At 44.0% G+C, this 19,057-nt stretch overlaps 1 protein-coding gene and 1 long non-coding RNA gene across 2 annotated transcripts in view; both read right to left on the bottom strand.

Moving 5' to 3' along the window:
* Positions 1-6,807: 6,807 nt before the first annotated feature.
* Positions 6,808-11,937, bottom strand: LOC310872233. The gene is made up of 4 exons (XR_014570357.1): positions 11,898-11,937; positions 9,566-9,703; positions 9,037-9,170; positions 6,808-6,946 (listed from the first exon to the last, which is right to left on the bottom strand). It is a non-coding gene; the product is annotated as an uncharacterized lncRNA (long non-coding RNA).
* Positions 11,938-12,176: 239 nt separating this feature from the next.
* LOC310872700 (plasminogen-like) overlaps positions 12,177-19,057 on the bottom strand; it is a gene marked incomplete at both ends in the record, with an annotated part of 56,784 nt that continues 49,903 nt past the window's right edge. The window contains 2 exons of the mRNA XM_083784743.1: positions 12,177-12,373; positions 16,311-16,508. Of these exons, the coding sequence (XP_083640869.1) occupies positions 12,177-12,373; positions 16,311-16,508 (395 nt within the window). The remainder of the gene's footprint in view (positions 12,374-16,310; positions 16,509-19,057) is intronic.

Here is a 19,057-nt window from a genome sequence, read left to right as displayed (position 1 = left end):
CTAAATAAACTGTATTGTGTGTTTACATAACTAAATAAACTGTATTGTGTGTTTACATAACTCTGGACTGAGACACATGTTTAGAGACTGTATTGTGTGTTCACATAACTCCGGACTGAGACACATGTTTAGAGATCAGGTTTGAATCTCATTTCAAAGCATCCAGGAATGTGTCTCAATTAGGGATGTTAATGTGGGTTAATGTGGTGTTAATTAGGGGTGTTAATGTGTCTCAATTAGGGATGTCCCGATACACTTTTATCGTTCCCGATGTTAGCCGAAGACCGATACCAGAGAATAATATTTATAATAAGAACAAAAGAAAAGCCAACTTTCTGGACGGAGCAGAGCGGCGGTGTTTATTTAGAGACAGATATTTAGAGTTATGTTTATAGCTATCTACTAGCTATAATATAATATAATAATATATATCTACTAGCTATAGTTATTTTACTAATTTCAGAATTAGTAGAATAACGGTCAAAACAAATGCCTTTTAGTCAGACCAGTGTGTGTCCAGTGGAAACCTCGTATGAATCTGATCTCAGGTCAGAATGGGTTAATCAGACCAGTGTGTGTCCAGTGGAAACCTCGTATGAATCTGATCTCAGGTCAGAATGGGTTAATCAGACCAGTGTGTGTCCAGTGGAAACCTCGTATGAATCTGATCTCAGGTCAGAATGGGTTAATCAGACCAGTGTGTGTCCAGTGGAAACCTCGTATGAATCTGATCTCAGGTCAGAATGGGTTCATCAGACCAGTGTGTGTGTCCAGTGGAAACCTCGTATGAATCTGATCTCAGGTCAGAATGGGTTAATCAGACCAGTGTGTGTCCAGTGGAAACCTCGTATGAATCTGATCTCAGGTCAGAATGGGTTAGACAACTAGGTCATCAACGTGTTTGATCTACAGTACGTCCCCATTTGCTCTGGGGGGTGTGTGTGTGTGTGTGTGTGTGTGTGTGTGTGTTTGTGTGTGTGTGTGTGTGGGGGGGTCTGAAAATAAGGTAAGACATATCAAGGGCGGGTCTACAATAACCCATTCTGACCTGAGATCAGATTCATACGAGGTTTCCGCCGGACACACACTGGTCTGATGAACCCATTCTGACCTGAGATCAGATTCTAAAAATGTCAGTCGTTCTTCGATTCTTTCAAAAATAGCAGACCTACAAGCTCATATCGCGCCACTCGGTGGCGCGATATGAGCTTGTAGGTCTGCTATTTTTAAATAGCTAAAGCATAACATGATGCTGACACCAAAATGGGTGCCCGGTCAGAATGGGTTAATGCATAAATATAAACGCTCTAGGTAAGATTTGATATTTATAATAATACAATACAATGCAATACAAAGTAAAAGATTATATGCAAATATTGCAAAACAAAAAAGCTGAAAGCAAAGGCTAACCATTCCATTCATTCTAAACATGTTATTGTACATAAATGATTAAAAAAATATATATATTTTTTTTTAATGTATGTTGACACAGACACATCAAGTAGCACCTACTACACAGTGAAATGCACAGTGTTAATTTAACTCTGTAGGGTACAACAGGTGAAACCAAGTGGACCCATATAACTCTGTAGGGTACAGGTCAAACCAAATTGACCGGCAACTTTGAGAGTGAACAGGTAAATCCAAATGGACCCCGTAACTCTAATGCTGAGTTCTACACTGGTACAGCTACAGAACCACACAGGCTACCATTCATTTTCAATGGAAGCCGGCGGCGATGTGAAGATACAAGGCTAACAGGCTACCATTCATTTTCAATGGAAAATTCTGGAGATTGTGATTATGGAGATTCTAAACCTGTGGGCCCTGAGGGTATTAAGGCCCTGAGGGTATTAAAGGCCCTGAGGGTATTAAGGCCCTGAGGTTATTAAGGCCCTGAGGGTATTAAGGCCCTGAGGGTATTAAGGCCCTGAGGGTATTAGGGCCCTGAGGGTATTAGGGCCCTGAGGGTATTAAGGCCCTGAGGTTATTAAGGCCCTGAGGGTATTAAGGCCCTGAGGGTATTAAGGCCCTGAGGGTATTAAGGCCCTGGGGGTATTAAGGCCCTGAGGGTATTAAGGCCCTGAGGGTATTAAGGCCCTGAGGGTATTAGGGCCCTGAGGGTATTAAAGGCCCTGAGGGTATTAAGGCCCTGAGGGTATTAAGGCCCTGAGGGTATTAAGGCCCTGAGGTTATTAAGGCCCTGAGGGTATTAAGGCCCTGAGGGTATTAAGGCCCTGAGGTTATTAAGGCCCTGAGGGTATTAGGGCCCTGAGGGTATTAAGGCCCTGAGGGTATTAAGGCCCTGAGGGTATTAAGGCCCTGAGGGTATTAAGGCCCTGAGGGTATTAGGGCCCTGAGGGTATTAAGGCCCTGAGGGTATTAAAGGCCCTGAGGGTATTAAGGCCCTGAGGGTATTAAGGCCCTGAGGGTATTAAGGCCCTGAGGGTATTAAGGCCCTGAGGGTATTAAGGCCCTGAGGGTATTAAGGCCCTGAGGGTATTAAGGCCCTGAGGTTATTAGGGCCCTGAGGGTATTAGGGCCCTGAGGGTATTAAGGCCCTGAGGGTATTAAGGCCCTGAGGGTATTAAGGCCCTGAGGGTATTAAGGCCCTGAGGTTATTAAGGCCCTGAGGGTATTAAGGCCCTGAGGGTATTAAGGCCCTGAGGGTATTAGGGCCCTGAGGGTATTAAGGCCCTGAGGGTATTAAGGCCCTGAGGTTATTAAGGCCCTGAGGGTATTAGGGCCCTGAGGGTATTAAGGCCCTGAGGGTATTAGGGCCCTGAGGGTATTAAGGCCCTGAGGGTATTAAGGCCCTGAGGGTATTAAGGCCCTGAGGGTATTAAGGCCCTGAGGGTATTAAGGCCCTGAGGGTATTAAGGCCCTGAGGTTATTAAGGCCCTGAGGGTATTAAGGCCCTGGGGGTATTAAGGCCCTGAGGGTATTAGGGCCCTGAGGGTATTAGGGCCCTGAGGGTATTAAGGCCCTGAGGGTATTAAGGCCCTGAGGGTATTAAGGCCCTGAGGGTATTAAGGCCCTGAGGGTATTAAGGCCCTGAGGGTATTAAGGCCCTGAGGGTATTAAGGCCCTGAGGGTATTAAGGCCCTGAGGGTATTAAGGCCCTGAGGGTATTAAGGCCCTGAGGGTATTAAGGCCCTGAGGGTATTAAGGCCCTGAGGGTATTAAACATGTAGCTATAGGTGTAATGTTAGAGTCAACAGAAGTGAACCATCAAGTCTGTTTTCTAAACTCATTTTCTGCAAGACATTTCTCGATAAGCCATATCTCCAAAACTGGCGGGTCAAACTGAACCAGGGCCGTAGGAAATCAGGCCGGAGCGGCCCACCGGGGGGCCGCGAACCGTTTTGGGCCGCCGGCCACGGGGAATAAAAAAGCCTCAAACAGGGCATGCACTTGGACCATGCGGCCGCCGCTGACTCGCTGTCAGTGTTGTGCGAGTGCATGTGATTGTGCTATAGTGGAGATTTCAGTGTATTTCTATGGGGGAACTTGGATAGGATTCAGGAAGTTGTTTATGTTATGCTGCCCAGTGCTGGTTAAAGCCGTGTATGCAGCGGCGCAACACGGACCGAACGCTAGGGGGGGACAAATCCGTCCCCCCCGTCCCCCCCACCACCCTAGGAGAGGGGGGGATGGGGGGGTCTAACCACAAACGTGGGGTTATGGTTAGGGTTTGGGGTCGAACTACAGAGAGGTTGTTCCAGTGACTCAATGTACATACAAAACTGCGTTTTGGCACAGTTATTATTATTATTATGAATTACCTGGCTGTGATTCCTCCTCCTCCCCATTTGTCTCAAAACGTAAAAGTTTAACCACATTATCAGCAGCGCCTCGAACAGGTCAAAACTCACTGACCATCTGATCTGTAAGTTAGCCTATCCTATAAAATGTACAACACCTGGGAGGTTTTCAGGAGAGGATGTTTTAATGTAGTTTAGTTCAACCCATGCAACTCGAGAGGAAAGAAAAACCTGCAGCGCCTTACCTGGTCTTGACAGTTAATAGCGGCGTCGATCTCCTCCTTTCCCCAAATCCCCCAAAATAATAATATAATTCCCAAAGTGGGGTCCGGGGACCCCCAGAGGTACAACTACATGATAGTTTGTGGCATGTCATGTGGACGCTCTCAGTTTTTTTAATTAACATTGATTATCAATTGGAGTCCCACCGCTAGAAATGGTTAAAATAGGGTCCGTCCGAGCTGTATAAATCTTCTCTTATGGGGGTCCTTCTCTTCTCTTCAAATGGGGGGGGTCCGCAGGCTAATACGTGTCCATTTGGGGGTCCTTGACATGAAAAGGATAAAGTAAATCCATTCATCTATTGATCGTCTGACGGTGCCAAAGTGCTGCGTGACACCAAAAGTGGTGTCCTATTGAATTCTGTTCCTGTATTATTAGAATCATTACAGAGTGCAAAGCACATTGGGTCACTGATTGCGGTGTAACAACTCCCAACTTCCGAAAGTTGAGAGAACGGGCCAAACCATTTTGGGATTTAAACAGGGGTGGATCAAATATATGCTTCAAAATATATCGCGTTTATGAACGCAGGATTTCAAAAGTATTACTCCTAAGATAACTTTGGAGCCAGGGGGGGACCCCCCCAGCCAGGGGGGACCCACTAACACATCTGGGGGGGACCAATGTGAGGCTGGCAGGGGACGAAACCCCTCCGTCCCCTACCCTATTGCGCCCCTGCGTGTATGTCTCGGGCAGGCTCATCAAAAAGGTAAGATTTGCACTAGGCCATTTCTGCTGTGCAGACCCGTTTTTACCCGAAAATAACGACTTTATAACCGAAAATACCCGATTTTCTTTCCGCACGGGCGCAAAGCACCCCACATGCACGGGCGCTTCGCGCCCGTGCATGTGGGCCGCTTCGGATTGGTCCCCCCCATCTGTGAAGTGCTGGATACGGCTCTGAACTGAACAACCAATGTCAATTTGAAGCTATGATTCAATGACTTAGCCTTAGAAACGGTCACATTATCCCATTCTGAACGGGCACCCATTTTGGTGTCAGCGTCATGTTATGCTTTAGCTATTTAAAAATAGCAGATCTACAAGCTCATATCGCGCCACCGAGTGGCGCGATACGAGCTTGTAGGTCTGCTATTTTTGAAAAATCGAAGAGCGACTGACATTTTTAGAATCTGATCTCAGGTCAGAATGGGTTCATCAAACCAGTGTGTGTCCAGTGGAAACCTCGTATGAATCTGATCTCAGGTCAGAATGGGTTAAGTTACCGTTTTTGAGTAACCTTTCCAACACGGACTGTGATGGAAGGGCTGTCTGGGGCATGCATGCAAAATATCTCCAGGATCAAAATGTGTGTAGCTTGAATGACCCTCTTTCTGTTCTCATACCATGATCTATGATCTATAGATCTATGATCTATGTCAGTAGAGGAAGCGGCTTTTCAGATGGATTTTCTTAGCTAGATTTGCTATATGGGTAAAATAATCAATCAATCAAATCAGTTAGACAGGTGAGGAACAAGTAGGTTGACGTGTGCTTCCATGAAGTAGGCTACTGAAGAAAAAAACAAACAGTCAATCAAGTCAATTTATTCATTATTGCTGAATCAGTTTTCTCATGGCACTTCAAGACCGTACCTACGTCATTCACCCAACAGTTCCAAGGACAAACTGTCCTTTTCACAATGCATTATGGGACAACTTCAAGGTATATAGGCCTAAAGGGTAGTGTGATATTCTTTGGTTAAAACAAAACATTTTTTTTGTTAAAAGATTAAAGCATTATATTGTGACAGTAATCATTTCTATAGGGCAGTGGTTTTCAACCCTTTTCATAGCAAGGTCCATTACTTATTTGGCATTTGAGCCACGGAACCACCATTTTATGAGATTTAGCCTCAATATTTTGTCATCATAAGATTTTGTCCACCATTCCATGCTGTGTTGATGTGGTACCGTAGGAGATAACAGGCAAATAACACTTCTTCTACATTCTCTAATTGTAAATTAAGTAATGCAGATGTTTAACAATATTTTAACTCTTGAGCGTGTATCCAAATGAACCCATACGGGTCCATGTGGTTTCATTTTACACTCTCAAGAGTTAAAGATCTATAGCCTAAGGGTCCATTTGGTTACCAACTCTCCATCATTTAGCTGGGGACCACCTGGACCACCGGTGGTCCCCGGACCACTGGTTGAGAACCACTGCTCTCCAGCTCTTTAATAAACAGAAAATACATTTTCAGGTAAGTATATATTATTATATAATTATTATACATTTTTCATCAAACTTTTTTTTTTTTTTTTTTTTTTTAACATTTTTTTGTCTTAGTCCTAGTAGTACAAAGTAGTAGTAAGGTTGAAATCTATTTTTTGCAAGTAGAAATTAATGTGGGTGTTAGAGGGTTAATAAACAGAAAATACATTTTCGGGTAAGTATATATTATTATATAATTATTATACATTTTTCATCAAACTTTATTCTTTTATTTTTTTTAACATATTTTTTAGTCTTAGTCCTAGTAGTACAAAGTAGTAGTAAGGTTGAAATCTATTTTTTTGCAAGTAGAAATTAATGCGGGTGTTAATAAAGAGAAAATACATTTTCAGGTAAGTGACACATTTTCAGCCAATCAGGTCAGGATATAGAGAGAGAGGAAATGAGATATCTGGCTGGAAAGACCTTGGCAACTAGTTAGAGAAATATCAGCCAAATCTTGAATTATCACCATAGTCATATTCATCCTCCACAGGGGCACTCTGTGTCCTGCATGGTGTTCCTTGGTGATATATGCAGCTAGAAATCCATTGAACATATCGGTGGACGTTGGCATAGACGCCGGGTGTGGCAGCACCGCATGTGGCGCTCCCCCAGCTCACCAAGCCTGCCGTGTAGTAAACCCCACCTTCCTTACACATCAGGGGTCCGCCCGAATCCCCCTAAGAGACCGGATGTAAGGATGTATTATATTATAGCCTACTACACCTTTAAATTCATCCTTTCATTCTATTATAGCCTACTACACCTTTAAATCCATCCTTTCATTCTATTATAGCCTACTACACCTTTAAATTCATCCTTTCATTATATTATAGCCTACTACACCTTTAAATTCATCCTTTCATTCTATTATAGCCTACTACACCTTTAAATCCATCCTTTCATTCTATTATAGCCTACTACACCTTTAAATTCATCCTGTCATTCTATTATAGCCTACTGCACCTTTAAATTCATCCTTTCATTCTATTATAGCCTACTACAACTTTAAATTCATCCTTTCATTCTATTATAGCCTACTGCACCTTTAAATTCATCCTTTCATTCTATTATAGCCTACTACACCTTTAAATTCATCCTTTCATTATATTATAGCCTACTACACCTTTAAATTCATCCTGTCATTCTATTATAGCCTACTGCACCTTTAAATTCATCCTTTCATTCTATTATAGCCTACTGCACCTTTAAATTCATCCTTTCATTCTATTATAGCCTACTGCACCTTTAAATTCATCCTTTCATTCTATTATAGCCTACTACACCTTTAAATTCATCCTTTCATTATATTATAGCCTACTGCACCTTTAAATTCATCCTTTCATTCTATTATAGCCTACTACACCTTTAAATTCATCCTTTCATTCTATTATAGCCTACTGCACCTTTAAATTCATCCTTTCATTATATTATAGCCTACTACACCTTTAAATTCATCCTTTCATTATATTATAGCCTACTACACCTTTAAATTCATCCTTTCATTCTATTATAGCCTACTGCACCTTTAAATTCATCCTTTCATTTTATTATAGCCTACTACACCTTTAAATTCAAGGCATTCCTTGAGAAGATTTACAAAATGTTTCCTACTACTATTTATACACCAGTAAACTATAATATATGCGTGTGTGCGTCGCTTTAGGTGGACACGACTGCATAGTCCAGGGGCCAATACTGATATTTTCACGAATTGGTACCATTTTGGTGCCAATAAGACCACTGGACCACTTTATAAGACCACTGGTTACCAAAATGTATTGTCTAGAAGTCATAATAAGGATATACACACGTCACAGTTTCATATGGGGTAGGTTTGTTTAAAGAGTGATAACTGGCATTAAGCTACTGAATTGGAAGTGTTATCAAACCAAAATATAAACTAGAGACATGTAGGAACACAAAGATACCAAAATGGTACCAAAATCTGGCCTGGCCCTCTGGACTAACAGCACTCGGTCGCATTCACACCTCTACTTCGGTACACTCCATGCGATTGGGGGGTGGAGTTTGAATCATTCTTGAATTTCTTGCATATACAATTTGCTGCGTTTGCGTTCACGCTGCGCTGTATAGCAAGGAACCGCAGCAAGGAACTTTATCAATGTGTTCAATTCATGAACTACACAGTGAAATGTATGGTGTTAAAATGATACATTTTTATAATAGCCTACTCCCATAAACATAGACGATCCAATGATTATATAAATGTATTATTAATATGCCCTGTTTGCTACAGTTTATAGATCATAGATCATGCTGAGCTATGTGTTGAAGTTTGAAGTATAGGCCTATAGGCTATTTGAAGAAGACGACACAGACCAAATATTCTGTACACTGCAGTGTTTTTTTGTTTCCTTAAAGGACCACTTCACTAACCTGACGCTGCCAGATGGGGGCGGTATTGGGTAACCATGTTCCCCAACACAGTGAAACAAATTTGTGTAGCAAGCTTCTTGGATCTGGCAGCGTCAGGTTACCACTTCACCACTTTTCAACCTATCTTCATATAATAGGTCCTCACTAATAATCATGAAGAAATGGCACGATTCTTTTCTACTCAGTCTGTGTCTCATAGGAGGGCTGTGGGCAGTTTAGAAACCGTCTTCCAGTGACATCATCATTAGGCAGATTTTTTTTTAAACAAGATTTTTTTTACAAAAATGGCCGACAGGATTCATTTTAAGCTGCAGTATAACATCCTGGTGTGAAGGTGACCTAATACACTCACGCACCCACGCACACTTACACTACAGGAGCCAACTTTTCCCAACTTGTCTCCTGCACAGATCATGGTGTTGTCCAGGTAGCCATGGAACCCCTGACAACGCTCCTCAGACATCACGGAAAGCTGGCCATGTGACATGTAGTGTGGGTGGTCAGCTGAGGAAGAAGAACACACACACACAGACAGCTCAGCTAAAAATCCTTCTAGGACATTAGAAGACCTATAATAATCTATAATGAATAGAAAATAATAAAATAAAAGATAATAAGAATTATTAATTTCAGCTTTTCGTCCCATGTATTGTTATATGGAGCATATAGGCATATAGCAGTAGCGCACTCACAAATAGGCCATTTATTAAATAAATGTATATGTATATGTATATATATATATATATATATATATATATATATATATAGAATAAAGAACTCCAGAGACAAACTGCATCATATACCTGCTACATTATACGATACATATAACATAGGCAATTATACCTTATATAGACTAGTGCAGCTTTTATTTAAGGTGTGATTAGTGGTTGGATACGTACCATCTTTAGTTTCGCCCCATCCAGCGACCACACACTCCTTTCCATCGGGGAAGAGCTTGTTTGGCAGACAGGCATATTTAACATAGCTGGTTTCCTTGGCACAGAATGGGTCATCGGTGAATTCCAGCTGGAGTAATGCTGAGACACAGGAAACAGAATAGAACAGTAAATAATAATATGGCGGTGGCTCAGGGGTAGAGTGACTGGATCGTAAACGCAAGGTTTCCAGTTCGAACCCGGGGGTCAGGGGATCTTAGTATAATCTGATCGACAGAAGGAATTGACTTTAAATGTCGTGAGACATGGCTAAAGCATTTCCGGGGGTCCCCAGCCCAAAAGGTTGAGAACCCCTGATCTAGATAACATCACCTGTACCACTTGTTATCTAGACAAGACGCCGAGAAGCGACCTCGCTCTAAAGGGCGAGGTCTGCATTTTCGGGCCTGTTAAGAATTCTAGTTTTCGCCGGCTGCCGGGCACGGCTGCACTAATAACTTTGGGGCGGGACCGTCTAGTTTAAATGGACAGGTATTCAGTCAAAAGGGAGACATCGAAGAGGAAGGATGGGTGGGGAAGGATCAACATATGGAATGTTAGAACTGGTCAGCTCCATATACAGTATGGAGATCTAAGGGTTTGAGGTCAGATGTAGATTTGTTGGCTAATATTGATGACACCAGGGATCTCCATATATGGGCTTAACAATGTCACATGATGTCACATGCTCCATCCCTGATGATGTCACGTGGTCCATCCCACCCGTCAGAGAACCCGTTGTACCCGTGTCAAAGTTCTGTGTCAGGGTTGCCCAAATATGGAGTGTTGTTGTGATGTCAGAACAGGCCAGCCGACTCGACACCGGGCACTGCCCTCCCTGTGGGGGTGTGGAACGACACCGGGCACTGCCCTCCCTGTGGGGGTGTGGAACGACACCGGGCACTGCCCTCCCTGTGGGGGTGTGGAACGACACCGGGCACTGCCCTCCCTGTGGGGGTGTGGAACGACACCGGGCACTGCCCTCCCTGTGGGGGTGTGGAACGACACCGGGCACTGCCCTCCCTGTGGGGGTGTGGAACGACACCGGGCACTGCCCTCCCTGTGGGGGTGTGGAACGACACCGGGCACTGCCCTCCCTGTGGGGGTGTGGAACGACACCGGGCACTGCCCTCCCTCCCTGTGGGGGTGTGGAACGACACCGGGCACTGCCCTCCCTGTGGGGGTGTGGAACGACACCGGGCACTGCCCTCCCTGTGGGGGTGTGGAACGACACCGGGCACTGCCCTCCCTGTGGGGGTGTGGAACGACACCGGGCACTGCCCTCCCTGTGGGGGTGTGGAACGACACCGGGCACTGCCCTCCCTCCCTGTGGGGGTGTGGAACGACACCGGGCACTGCCCTCCCTGTGGGGGTGTGGAACGACACCGGGCACTGCCCTCCCTGTGGGGGTGTGGAACGACACCGGGCACTGCCCTCCCTCCCTGTGGGGGTGTGGAACGACACCGGGCACTGCCCTCCCTGTGGGGGTGTGGAACGACACCGGGCACTGCCCTCCCTGTGGGGGTGTGGAACGACACCGGGCACTGCCCTCCCTGTGGGGGTGTGGAACGACACCGGGCACTGCCCTCCCTGTGGGGGTGTGGAACGACACCGGGCACTGCCCTCCCTCCCTGTGGGGGTGTGGAACGACACCGGGCACTGCCCTCCCTGTGGGGGTGTGGAACGACACCGGGCACTGCCCTCCCTGTGGGGGGTGTGGAACGACACCGGGCACTGCCCTCCCTGTGGGGGTGTGGAACGACACCGGGCACTGCACTCCCTGTGGGGGGTGTGGAACGACACCGGGCACTGCACTCCCTGTGGGGGTGTGGAACGACACCGGGCACTGCCCTCCCTGTGGGGGGTGTGGAACGACACCGGGCACTGCCCTCCCTGTGGGGGTGTGGAACGACACCGGGCACTGCCCTCCCTGTGGGGGTGTGGAACGACACCGGGCACTGCCCTCCCTGTGGGGGTGTGGAACGACACCGGGCACTGCCCTCCCTGTGGGGGGTGTGGAACGACACCGGGCACTGCCCTCCCTGTGGGGGTGTGGAACGACACCGGGCACTGCCCTCCCTGTGGGGGTGTGGAACGACACCGGGCACTGCCCTCCCTCCCTGTGGGGGTGTGGAACGACACCGGGCACTGCCCTCCCTGTGGGGGTGTGGAACGACACCGGGCACTGCCCTCCCTGTGGGGGCGTGGAACGACACCGGGCACTGCCCTCCCTAAGATTAAGGTAAGAAATCAGCTCGTCTGGAAAAGAAGACATACAGTAAAGTAATGGCCTCACCAATGTCATTAGTAGCAACACCAATGTTGCCTATCATCCTGTAGCTGTAACCCAGATAAACAAAGTCTCTCTTCACGGAGATGACCTGGTCTGACTCTTCTTCGCTCCCGATGTCCACTCCCCCCACGACCACCTGCATGTCCTTGGCGTCGTTACTGGAGAAACAAGCAAGTCAGTAATTAAGACCACCTGTGCATGTTAGCACATGTTAGCATTTGGAGCAGCTCATGTTAGCACATGTTAGCATTTGGAGCAGCTCATGTTAGCATTTAGAGCAGCTTACATGCAGTGAGCAGCAGTGAGGACCCAACAGGACGCGATGAGGACGCCTCCACAGGCGTGTCCGAACGCCTTAGATGAGTTTTTGGCTCTGTGCTGCAGGGACACCTGCCACGGATGGTCTCCAGGACGGGACAGAGTGCCTCCGCTGATCCTGAGTTTATAGTCGGCCGGGTCTGTGCGCCTGCCGCACTGGCCTGGGTCAAATGGAGACAACTAGAGCATGAGAGCCAGGGAGAGAAGTGTGTGTGTGTGTGTGTGTGTGTGTGTGTGTGTGTGTGTGGTACATGAACATGCATTTTGTAGGCTAATGTAGGAAATTCAATTTGTTTTTATCGACCATTATTTGGGAAATGACCTGGTCATGTATGATGCAGTCTGACACATCAATGTTGTCAGTTACTACTGAGTAGAAATGATCTGGTCATGTATGATGCAGTCTGACACATCAATGTTGTCAGTTACTACTGAGTAGTCGGATGTCAAGAACTTCCACAGAAAAGGTAGTTAGAATTTCAAGGGAAAGTGTAAAACATTGTGTTACCGCGGCGCAGTGTTTAATCGCCTGGTAGAGACACTCTATAGATATGATCAATTAAACTTACCGTAATATCAAAAAACAACAACAGCCATTAAGTCATGATCAATGATGTTTTTAGAACATAGTGAATTCTAAGTAATTGTAACTTGGCAGGGATTCATCGTTTGGCAAAGTGCCGTTCACCATTTAATATGCAGGATTTACACACTGCTTTAGCTCGTATTCATTGCCATTTTAAACTGTATTTCCTGTACGTTTGAAACAGCTATGGTTTGTGTTGTGTGTATAAACACTGCATAATAATACCCCACTTCCAAACCAATGGTGTTGGTAGCCTACTTGGAATTTGTGTTTATTAATTAATGGCTTTTTAAGCGTAATCGATAGTTCATTGAGGCGTGGAAGGCAGAAGGTTATTATATGTGTGAATGTATGTATATATATATATATATATATATATATATATATATATATACATATATATATATATATCCCCCACCTCCCCGGCCTCCTCCCTGTAGTTCTTATTCCAGGCGTTATGGGATATTAATTTATTGTTAATTTTGTTGAATCATGTGTTGATGTGTTATTACTGTGTATTTTTGTTCATGGATTATTGCATCTTTGGCTCTGCTCTGGGGAGTCGTTGATATCAGAGCTGTGTCTCAGTGCACAGATAATCAGATAATGTCTCGGTACGCAGATTATCCGATATCACATTAGCAGAGCCACACCGCCATACTAACATGCAGTAGCTTTGCAATAAATGGTTTATGGTCAATCTGAGCTGAAGTGTAATAATAATAATAATAATAATAAAACTTTATTTGTATAGCACCTTTCATGACATGAAATGCAGCTCAAAGTGCTTTACAGAACAATGGAGAATAAAAAAGACATTAAACGACATTAAAAAACAAGCAGTAATGCAATACAGTGAGGACATGAATAACAACAACAAAAAATAAATTAAAAGCAATGTTGTAGAAGTGGGTCTTGAGCTGTGCTTTAAAAATGTCTACAGAGGCTGCCTGACGAAGGTACAGTGGGAGCTTGTTCCATGCAGACGGCCCGTAGAAGCAAAAAGCTGCTTCCCCGTATTTTTGTGTTGCCATTTTTTTAGGCAAAGCGAGCAGGCCAGCAGTGGAAGACCTTAGGGGGCGGTTTGGGACATATTTAGGCAGGCAGTCATGTAGGTAGGAAGGTGCGAGACCATTGAGAGCTTTATACACAAGTAGAAGAATTTTAAAATCAATCCTAAAAACAACCAGAAGCCAGTGCAGTGAAGCCAAAACTGGAGTAGTATGTTCTCTCGTCTTAGTTCTAGTTAAAACTCATTTTTGGACAAGTTGTAATCTGTCAGTTGTTTTCTTAGGCAGTTCTGAAAAAAGTGCATTTGTCAAGGATATGTGGGATACCTGAGTTGTATATTTAAGGACATCATAAACAAAGCCTGTTCCACTGACATTTGACCAGCTGTGACTTGTCTCTCATTGGCATGTGTTAGGACCCACCCCTGGGGGGGGGGGGGGGTAATAATGTACTTAAACTGAAGTCTGACTAAGATGTGTTGAGTCAGTGTGTGGTGTTCCATTGTAACGCTACATGGCTACTTCGTATTCGAATACAATCTATTCCAATACTCTGAAACTCTGAATTGTGTCTGTCTCGATTATTGTGTTCAACTGTGTTATATGTGCACACCGACAGATTGCCTTAACATTTTTGGAGGTTCCTACCGGTGATAGGTGGTGCTATGCTGCGGTGGGTTGGCTCACAGGAAGGGAGAGTGGAGTGGCCGTTGCTGTCTGTTGCTGTTGGCCAACGCCGTGAGTAAATATGGAATCTGTTGGTGTTTGTGCTGAGTTGAGCCGTTCAGATTTTAGAGTATTAGTGATAGATTTGTGATCACATATAGGATAGGCCTATAGGGAGACGGAAGAAGTCTTGCCTGAAACATGCGCGTGTGTACAGAAACAGGGACTATAAGTTGCCAGTTGTCTGATAAAAGGTGAACTGGTGTTCGCAGTAATCAAGCCGAGAAAAAACAAAGGCGTGGATTAGCGTTTTTGCATTTTTTGGTGAAAAAAGGCCATCTTGGTAACATGATTAATGTGTGAATTAAAATTCAATTCAGAATCAATAATGACCCCCAGGTTCTTTACTGTACTGTTACTTTCTACAGTCAGGTTGCCAAGTCTGCTTATTATTGATTCTTTCTGCTCGCTAGAACCAATTATGAGAACTTCTGTCTTCTGATGCTAGACAGACAGGTCAACAGCGGGTCTAAAGCACAGGGATCATCTGGAGCCACAGAAAGATATAGTTGGGTATCATCAGCATAGAAATGAAAATTGACTCCGTGATTGGTAATGAGTTCACCCAATGGCAGTATGTACAAGGAGAATAGCAGAGGACCAAGAATAGGAGGATAGGTAGGAGGAAAACCAGGACAGGGTCGTACCAGACAGGCCTATCCAGTGCTCCAGACGCTGTATTAAAATTGAATGATCAATCGTGTCAAATGCAGCCGTTAGATCTAGAAGTAAGAGAACGGATACATGTTTCTTGTCAGCAAGATCATTCATTACTTTTACAAGTGCTGTTTCTGTGCTGTGACCTTTCCTAAAGCCAGATTGGAATTTGTTATGCACATTATTGTTCTGTAGAAACACATCCAATTGTTGAAAGATGCATTTTTCTAAAACCTTGCCAAGAAAGGGTAGATTTGAAATGGGTCGATAGTTACGCAAAACAGAGGGATCAAGATTGTGTTTCTTGAGTAGGGGCCTAACTACAGCAGTCTTCAGTGAGTCTGGGAAGACGCCTGATTGCAGAGAGCTGTTTACAATTTTTAGGATATCTCCAAGTACTGTCTAAGACCTCTTTGAGAAAGGTGGTGGGAATTGTATCCAATGAACAGGAGGATGATGTCATCTGTGATATGGTTTTGCGGAGTTCGTCTTCATCAATTGCGCAGAAAGATAATAGGCTCCCCCTGGAGAGATCTACCCTGGGACCATTAGCTGCTGTTTGAAGGTTTGAGCTAGCAGCAGCACCATTCATAATATCAGCTCTAATGTTACAAATGTTGTTATAAAAAAAGCATGCAAACTCATTACATTTAGCTTTAGAAGCCGGGAATGACTGCTTCTAGGACTGGGGGGGGGGGGGTTAAAAGTCGTTCAATGGTAGAGAATAGGAAGCGTGTCAATGAACTTTGATGATCATATCTATAGAAAAGTGTCTCTTACCAAGCAAATATATCAGGCCATTGTGTTGTGTTGGATCATGTCCAGCAGTCAAGGAAAACATTCCTAGGCTTGTTTCATTTTCTAAAGTAGCGTTCCTTGTCGAGGAATTGTCAAGGATCTGTGCCTGTGATGTGGCAATCCATGACACGTACTTTTAAATTAGTAGTATTTTAAAGCATCTGCGTTTGACGCGTACTTTTAAATTAGTAGTATTTTAAAGCATCTGCGTTTGAAAACCCAACACCCCACTGTGGTTGGGAGAACTCTGAACTTTGCCCCTGATGACACAACGCCGTGTGTATGTATCAACACTGGTACTGCCGACGAACGTACACTTACCTTCACATGTCAGAGTTAAAGGCGTCCATTTCCCAGCCACACAGCTCACATAGGGGCTTCCTCCGTTCATAGTATATCCCACCATGCAGTCGTAGAACACCCTCTCTCCGGGTTTGTACCTGGTCTTCAACTGGGTGATCATGATGCTGTTGGAACGGTAGACCTCTGGAGGGTCACAGTGCGTTGGAGGCTTCGGAGCTGTGGAGACTGGAGAGATGTGTATTGTGTATTTTTATTGTGTATTATGTGAACGTCTCATTACTAAATCACCGCTACCTCGCGGTTACGCCTCCGATGACTTTTAACCCATTCTGGACGGGAACCCCTTTTTGGTGTTTTAAGCATGAAAAATAGCAGATCAAGCTCATAGCAGCCGCGCTATGAGCTTGTAGATCTGCTATTTTTGAAGAATCTTGAAAATGTATAGTGCAAATCGTGCAAGTGAACGTTTTTAACTCGAATCTTTGCTTCTGGGCTTGAGAACGACTGACATAGAAACATGGGGTTTTTCAGAAAACTGTCAGGATTTAGAAGGCATTTGTGACCAGTGCCAGTAGTTTGATACACAAGGGGGCCATGGTCATTTTTCAGTTCTTTACATATTATGAAACTGCACACTGTAACCTTTCATATGATGCATTGCTCATTGAAATTGGGGGGGAAATGAAGAAGATATGACCATTTGAAACTTGTTGAACCAGAAATGTCAAATTGGAGAATTCCCCCTTCAAAGATATCAGCAGTGATCTGTCACTTTAGGGGGCGCTGTTTTCCCTTCATTCCTCCATTAGCCAACCAGCAGTGTTGCCATGTCTGCTTATTATAATTAGTTGGCCATGTTTCTAAAGAAAAAGAATGCATAGGCCTACTGTACCAATAAGTCTTCACAATTAGAGAATGTTATTATAATTGATAGTTTGCCTATTATCGCTCCTTTTTTAAATAGGCTACTGCATTTATTTGCCATTTTGTACTATGAAAAAAGGGCAAAAAACAGTGGCAGAAAATTAGGCTTATGTAAATGGTCCAGATGAGTACAAATAAGATAGCTATATTAGCCTGTTATTATTATTATTTGTCTGCAGAACCCCCATCTGAAAATAATGTATGCCAGGGACAAGATTGGTTTTGTTATAGAGAGATCGGCTATTTTTGCTTATTTTGGGCTTGTTTTCATATACGGGTTGCTTGTTTCTCTCGCAGAACGTGGCAACCCTGCAAAAAAATAGCCGTTAGCTACATTTAGCATTATATATTGATATCAATCGTCAATCCTGTAGCTAAAACAAGTACATTATCGCGTTATATTACATATCGATGTGATCTGCATTATTATGACCTTAATTTTCATGGCAGGTACATTCCAAAGTAACTAATAAGAACCACGTTATGGTGACATAATGTTACAATGTTTACAATACATGCTAGAGTCTTCTTCTTCTTCTTCTCTGCTATTGGAAATAAGAAGCCATGTTCCATTGTTGTGATGACCAGTGCCCCTAGCTAAAACATTCGCATGAATTAGCTTTAGGAGGACCGAAAATAAGCACACTTTTTACAAAATACGACTGTTAATACTTCTTTCTCTGCTATGTCTGTTAGCCAGTTAGTGAAAGACTAGTATTATCTTCAAAAACGATTGTGTACAAAAAGCGGAATTTTAGCGGAATTTGCATACTTTGAAGGTAAAGCTGATTTTCTGATTAGCATTGGTTAGCATTGCTAACTCAATGGTTTAAACATTAAACATAGTGACTTGTTTACGCAATTACAATGACTTAATGACACTTAAATGACTTTCTGATGGAATAAAAACATTCTTTAACATTCCAACTGTTTTTATGTGGCTAAAAACGAAAACCACCAAAAAAAAATAAAGAATCTAATTTTAGATTCTATTGCTATATGCTATTCCCGAGTTGTGGTTTAAATCTCTGGCACTGGTCACATTTGTAGAATTGCCAATCGAATCATCACAAATGTCATTCACTTTTCTGCCCTCACTTTTATCCTCAATATTGCTCAGCCAATCAAATCATCGCTATGGGATGACCAGTCAATCATTAACCAATGTTTGTGTTCACACAAAACTTGTATTCTCTAGTGTAGAGGTAGTTTATCGTGTGTAGTAGACAGCGTAGTGGTAGGTGTTGTAGTTGTTACTGTAAAAAAGGAAAACAACAGTCAGGCCTACAGCGCTACCGCAAAAGAAAAGAGTCCGAGTCGGACTTGTGCGGCCCTCGTGTTCGATCGGAAGCTCGCGAGGGGGTTCAGGGGGGTTGTTGTTTTTTGAACAACACAATTAAATAGTGTCTCGAACATTGTGTCTAATAGGTGGTTGCTAGGGTACAACAGGTGGTTGCTAGGGCCTAAAAGGTGGTTGCTAGGGTACAACAGGTGGTTGCTATAGGGCCTAAAAGGTGGTTGCTAGGGTATAACAGGTGTTTGCTAGGGTCTTAAAGCAGCTGTTAGGCTCCACTGTAGCTAAATGGCATTTCCCCATTGAAATTAATGAATGTGTGCGTGCGTGATGACAAGAGCGACCCTCACTTCACACGGGTGTGATTCTTTTAGGGTTAAACAGTGTTGCTAGGGCCTAACAGGTGGTTGCTAGGGCCTAACAGGTGGTTGCTAGGGCCTAACAGGTGGTTGCTAGGGCCTAATAGGTGGTTGGTAGGGCCTAACAGGTGGTTGCTAGGGCCTAACAGGTGGTTGCTAGGGCAAACAAATAATTACAAAGAATATAA

The sequence above is a fragment of the Protomyctophum parallelum genome (assembly GCF_964188405.1).
Source record: "Protomyctophum parallelum genome assembly, chromosome: 15".
Taxonomy (NCBI): Eukaryota; Metazoa; Chordata; class Actinopteri; order Myctophiformes; family Myctophidae; genus Protomyctophum; species Protomyctophum parallelum.
This window is presented reverse-complemented; position numbering and strand designations above follow the sequence as displayed.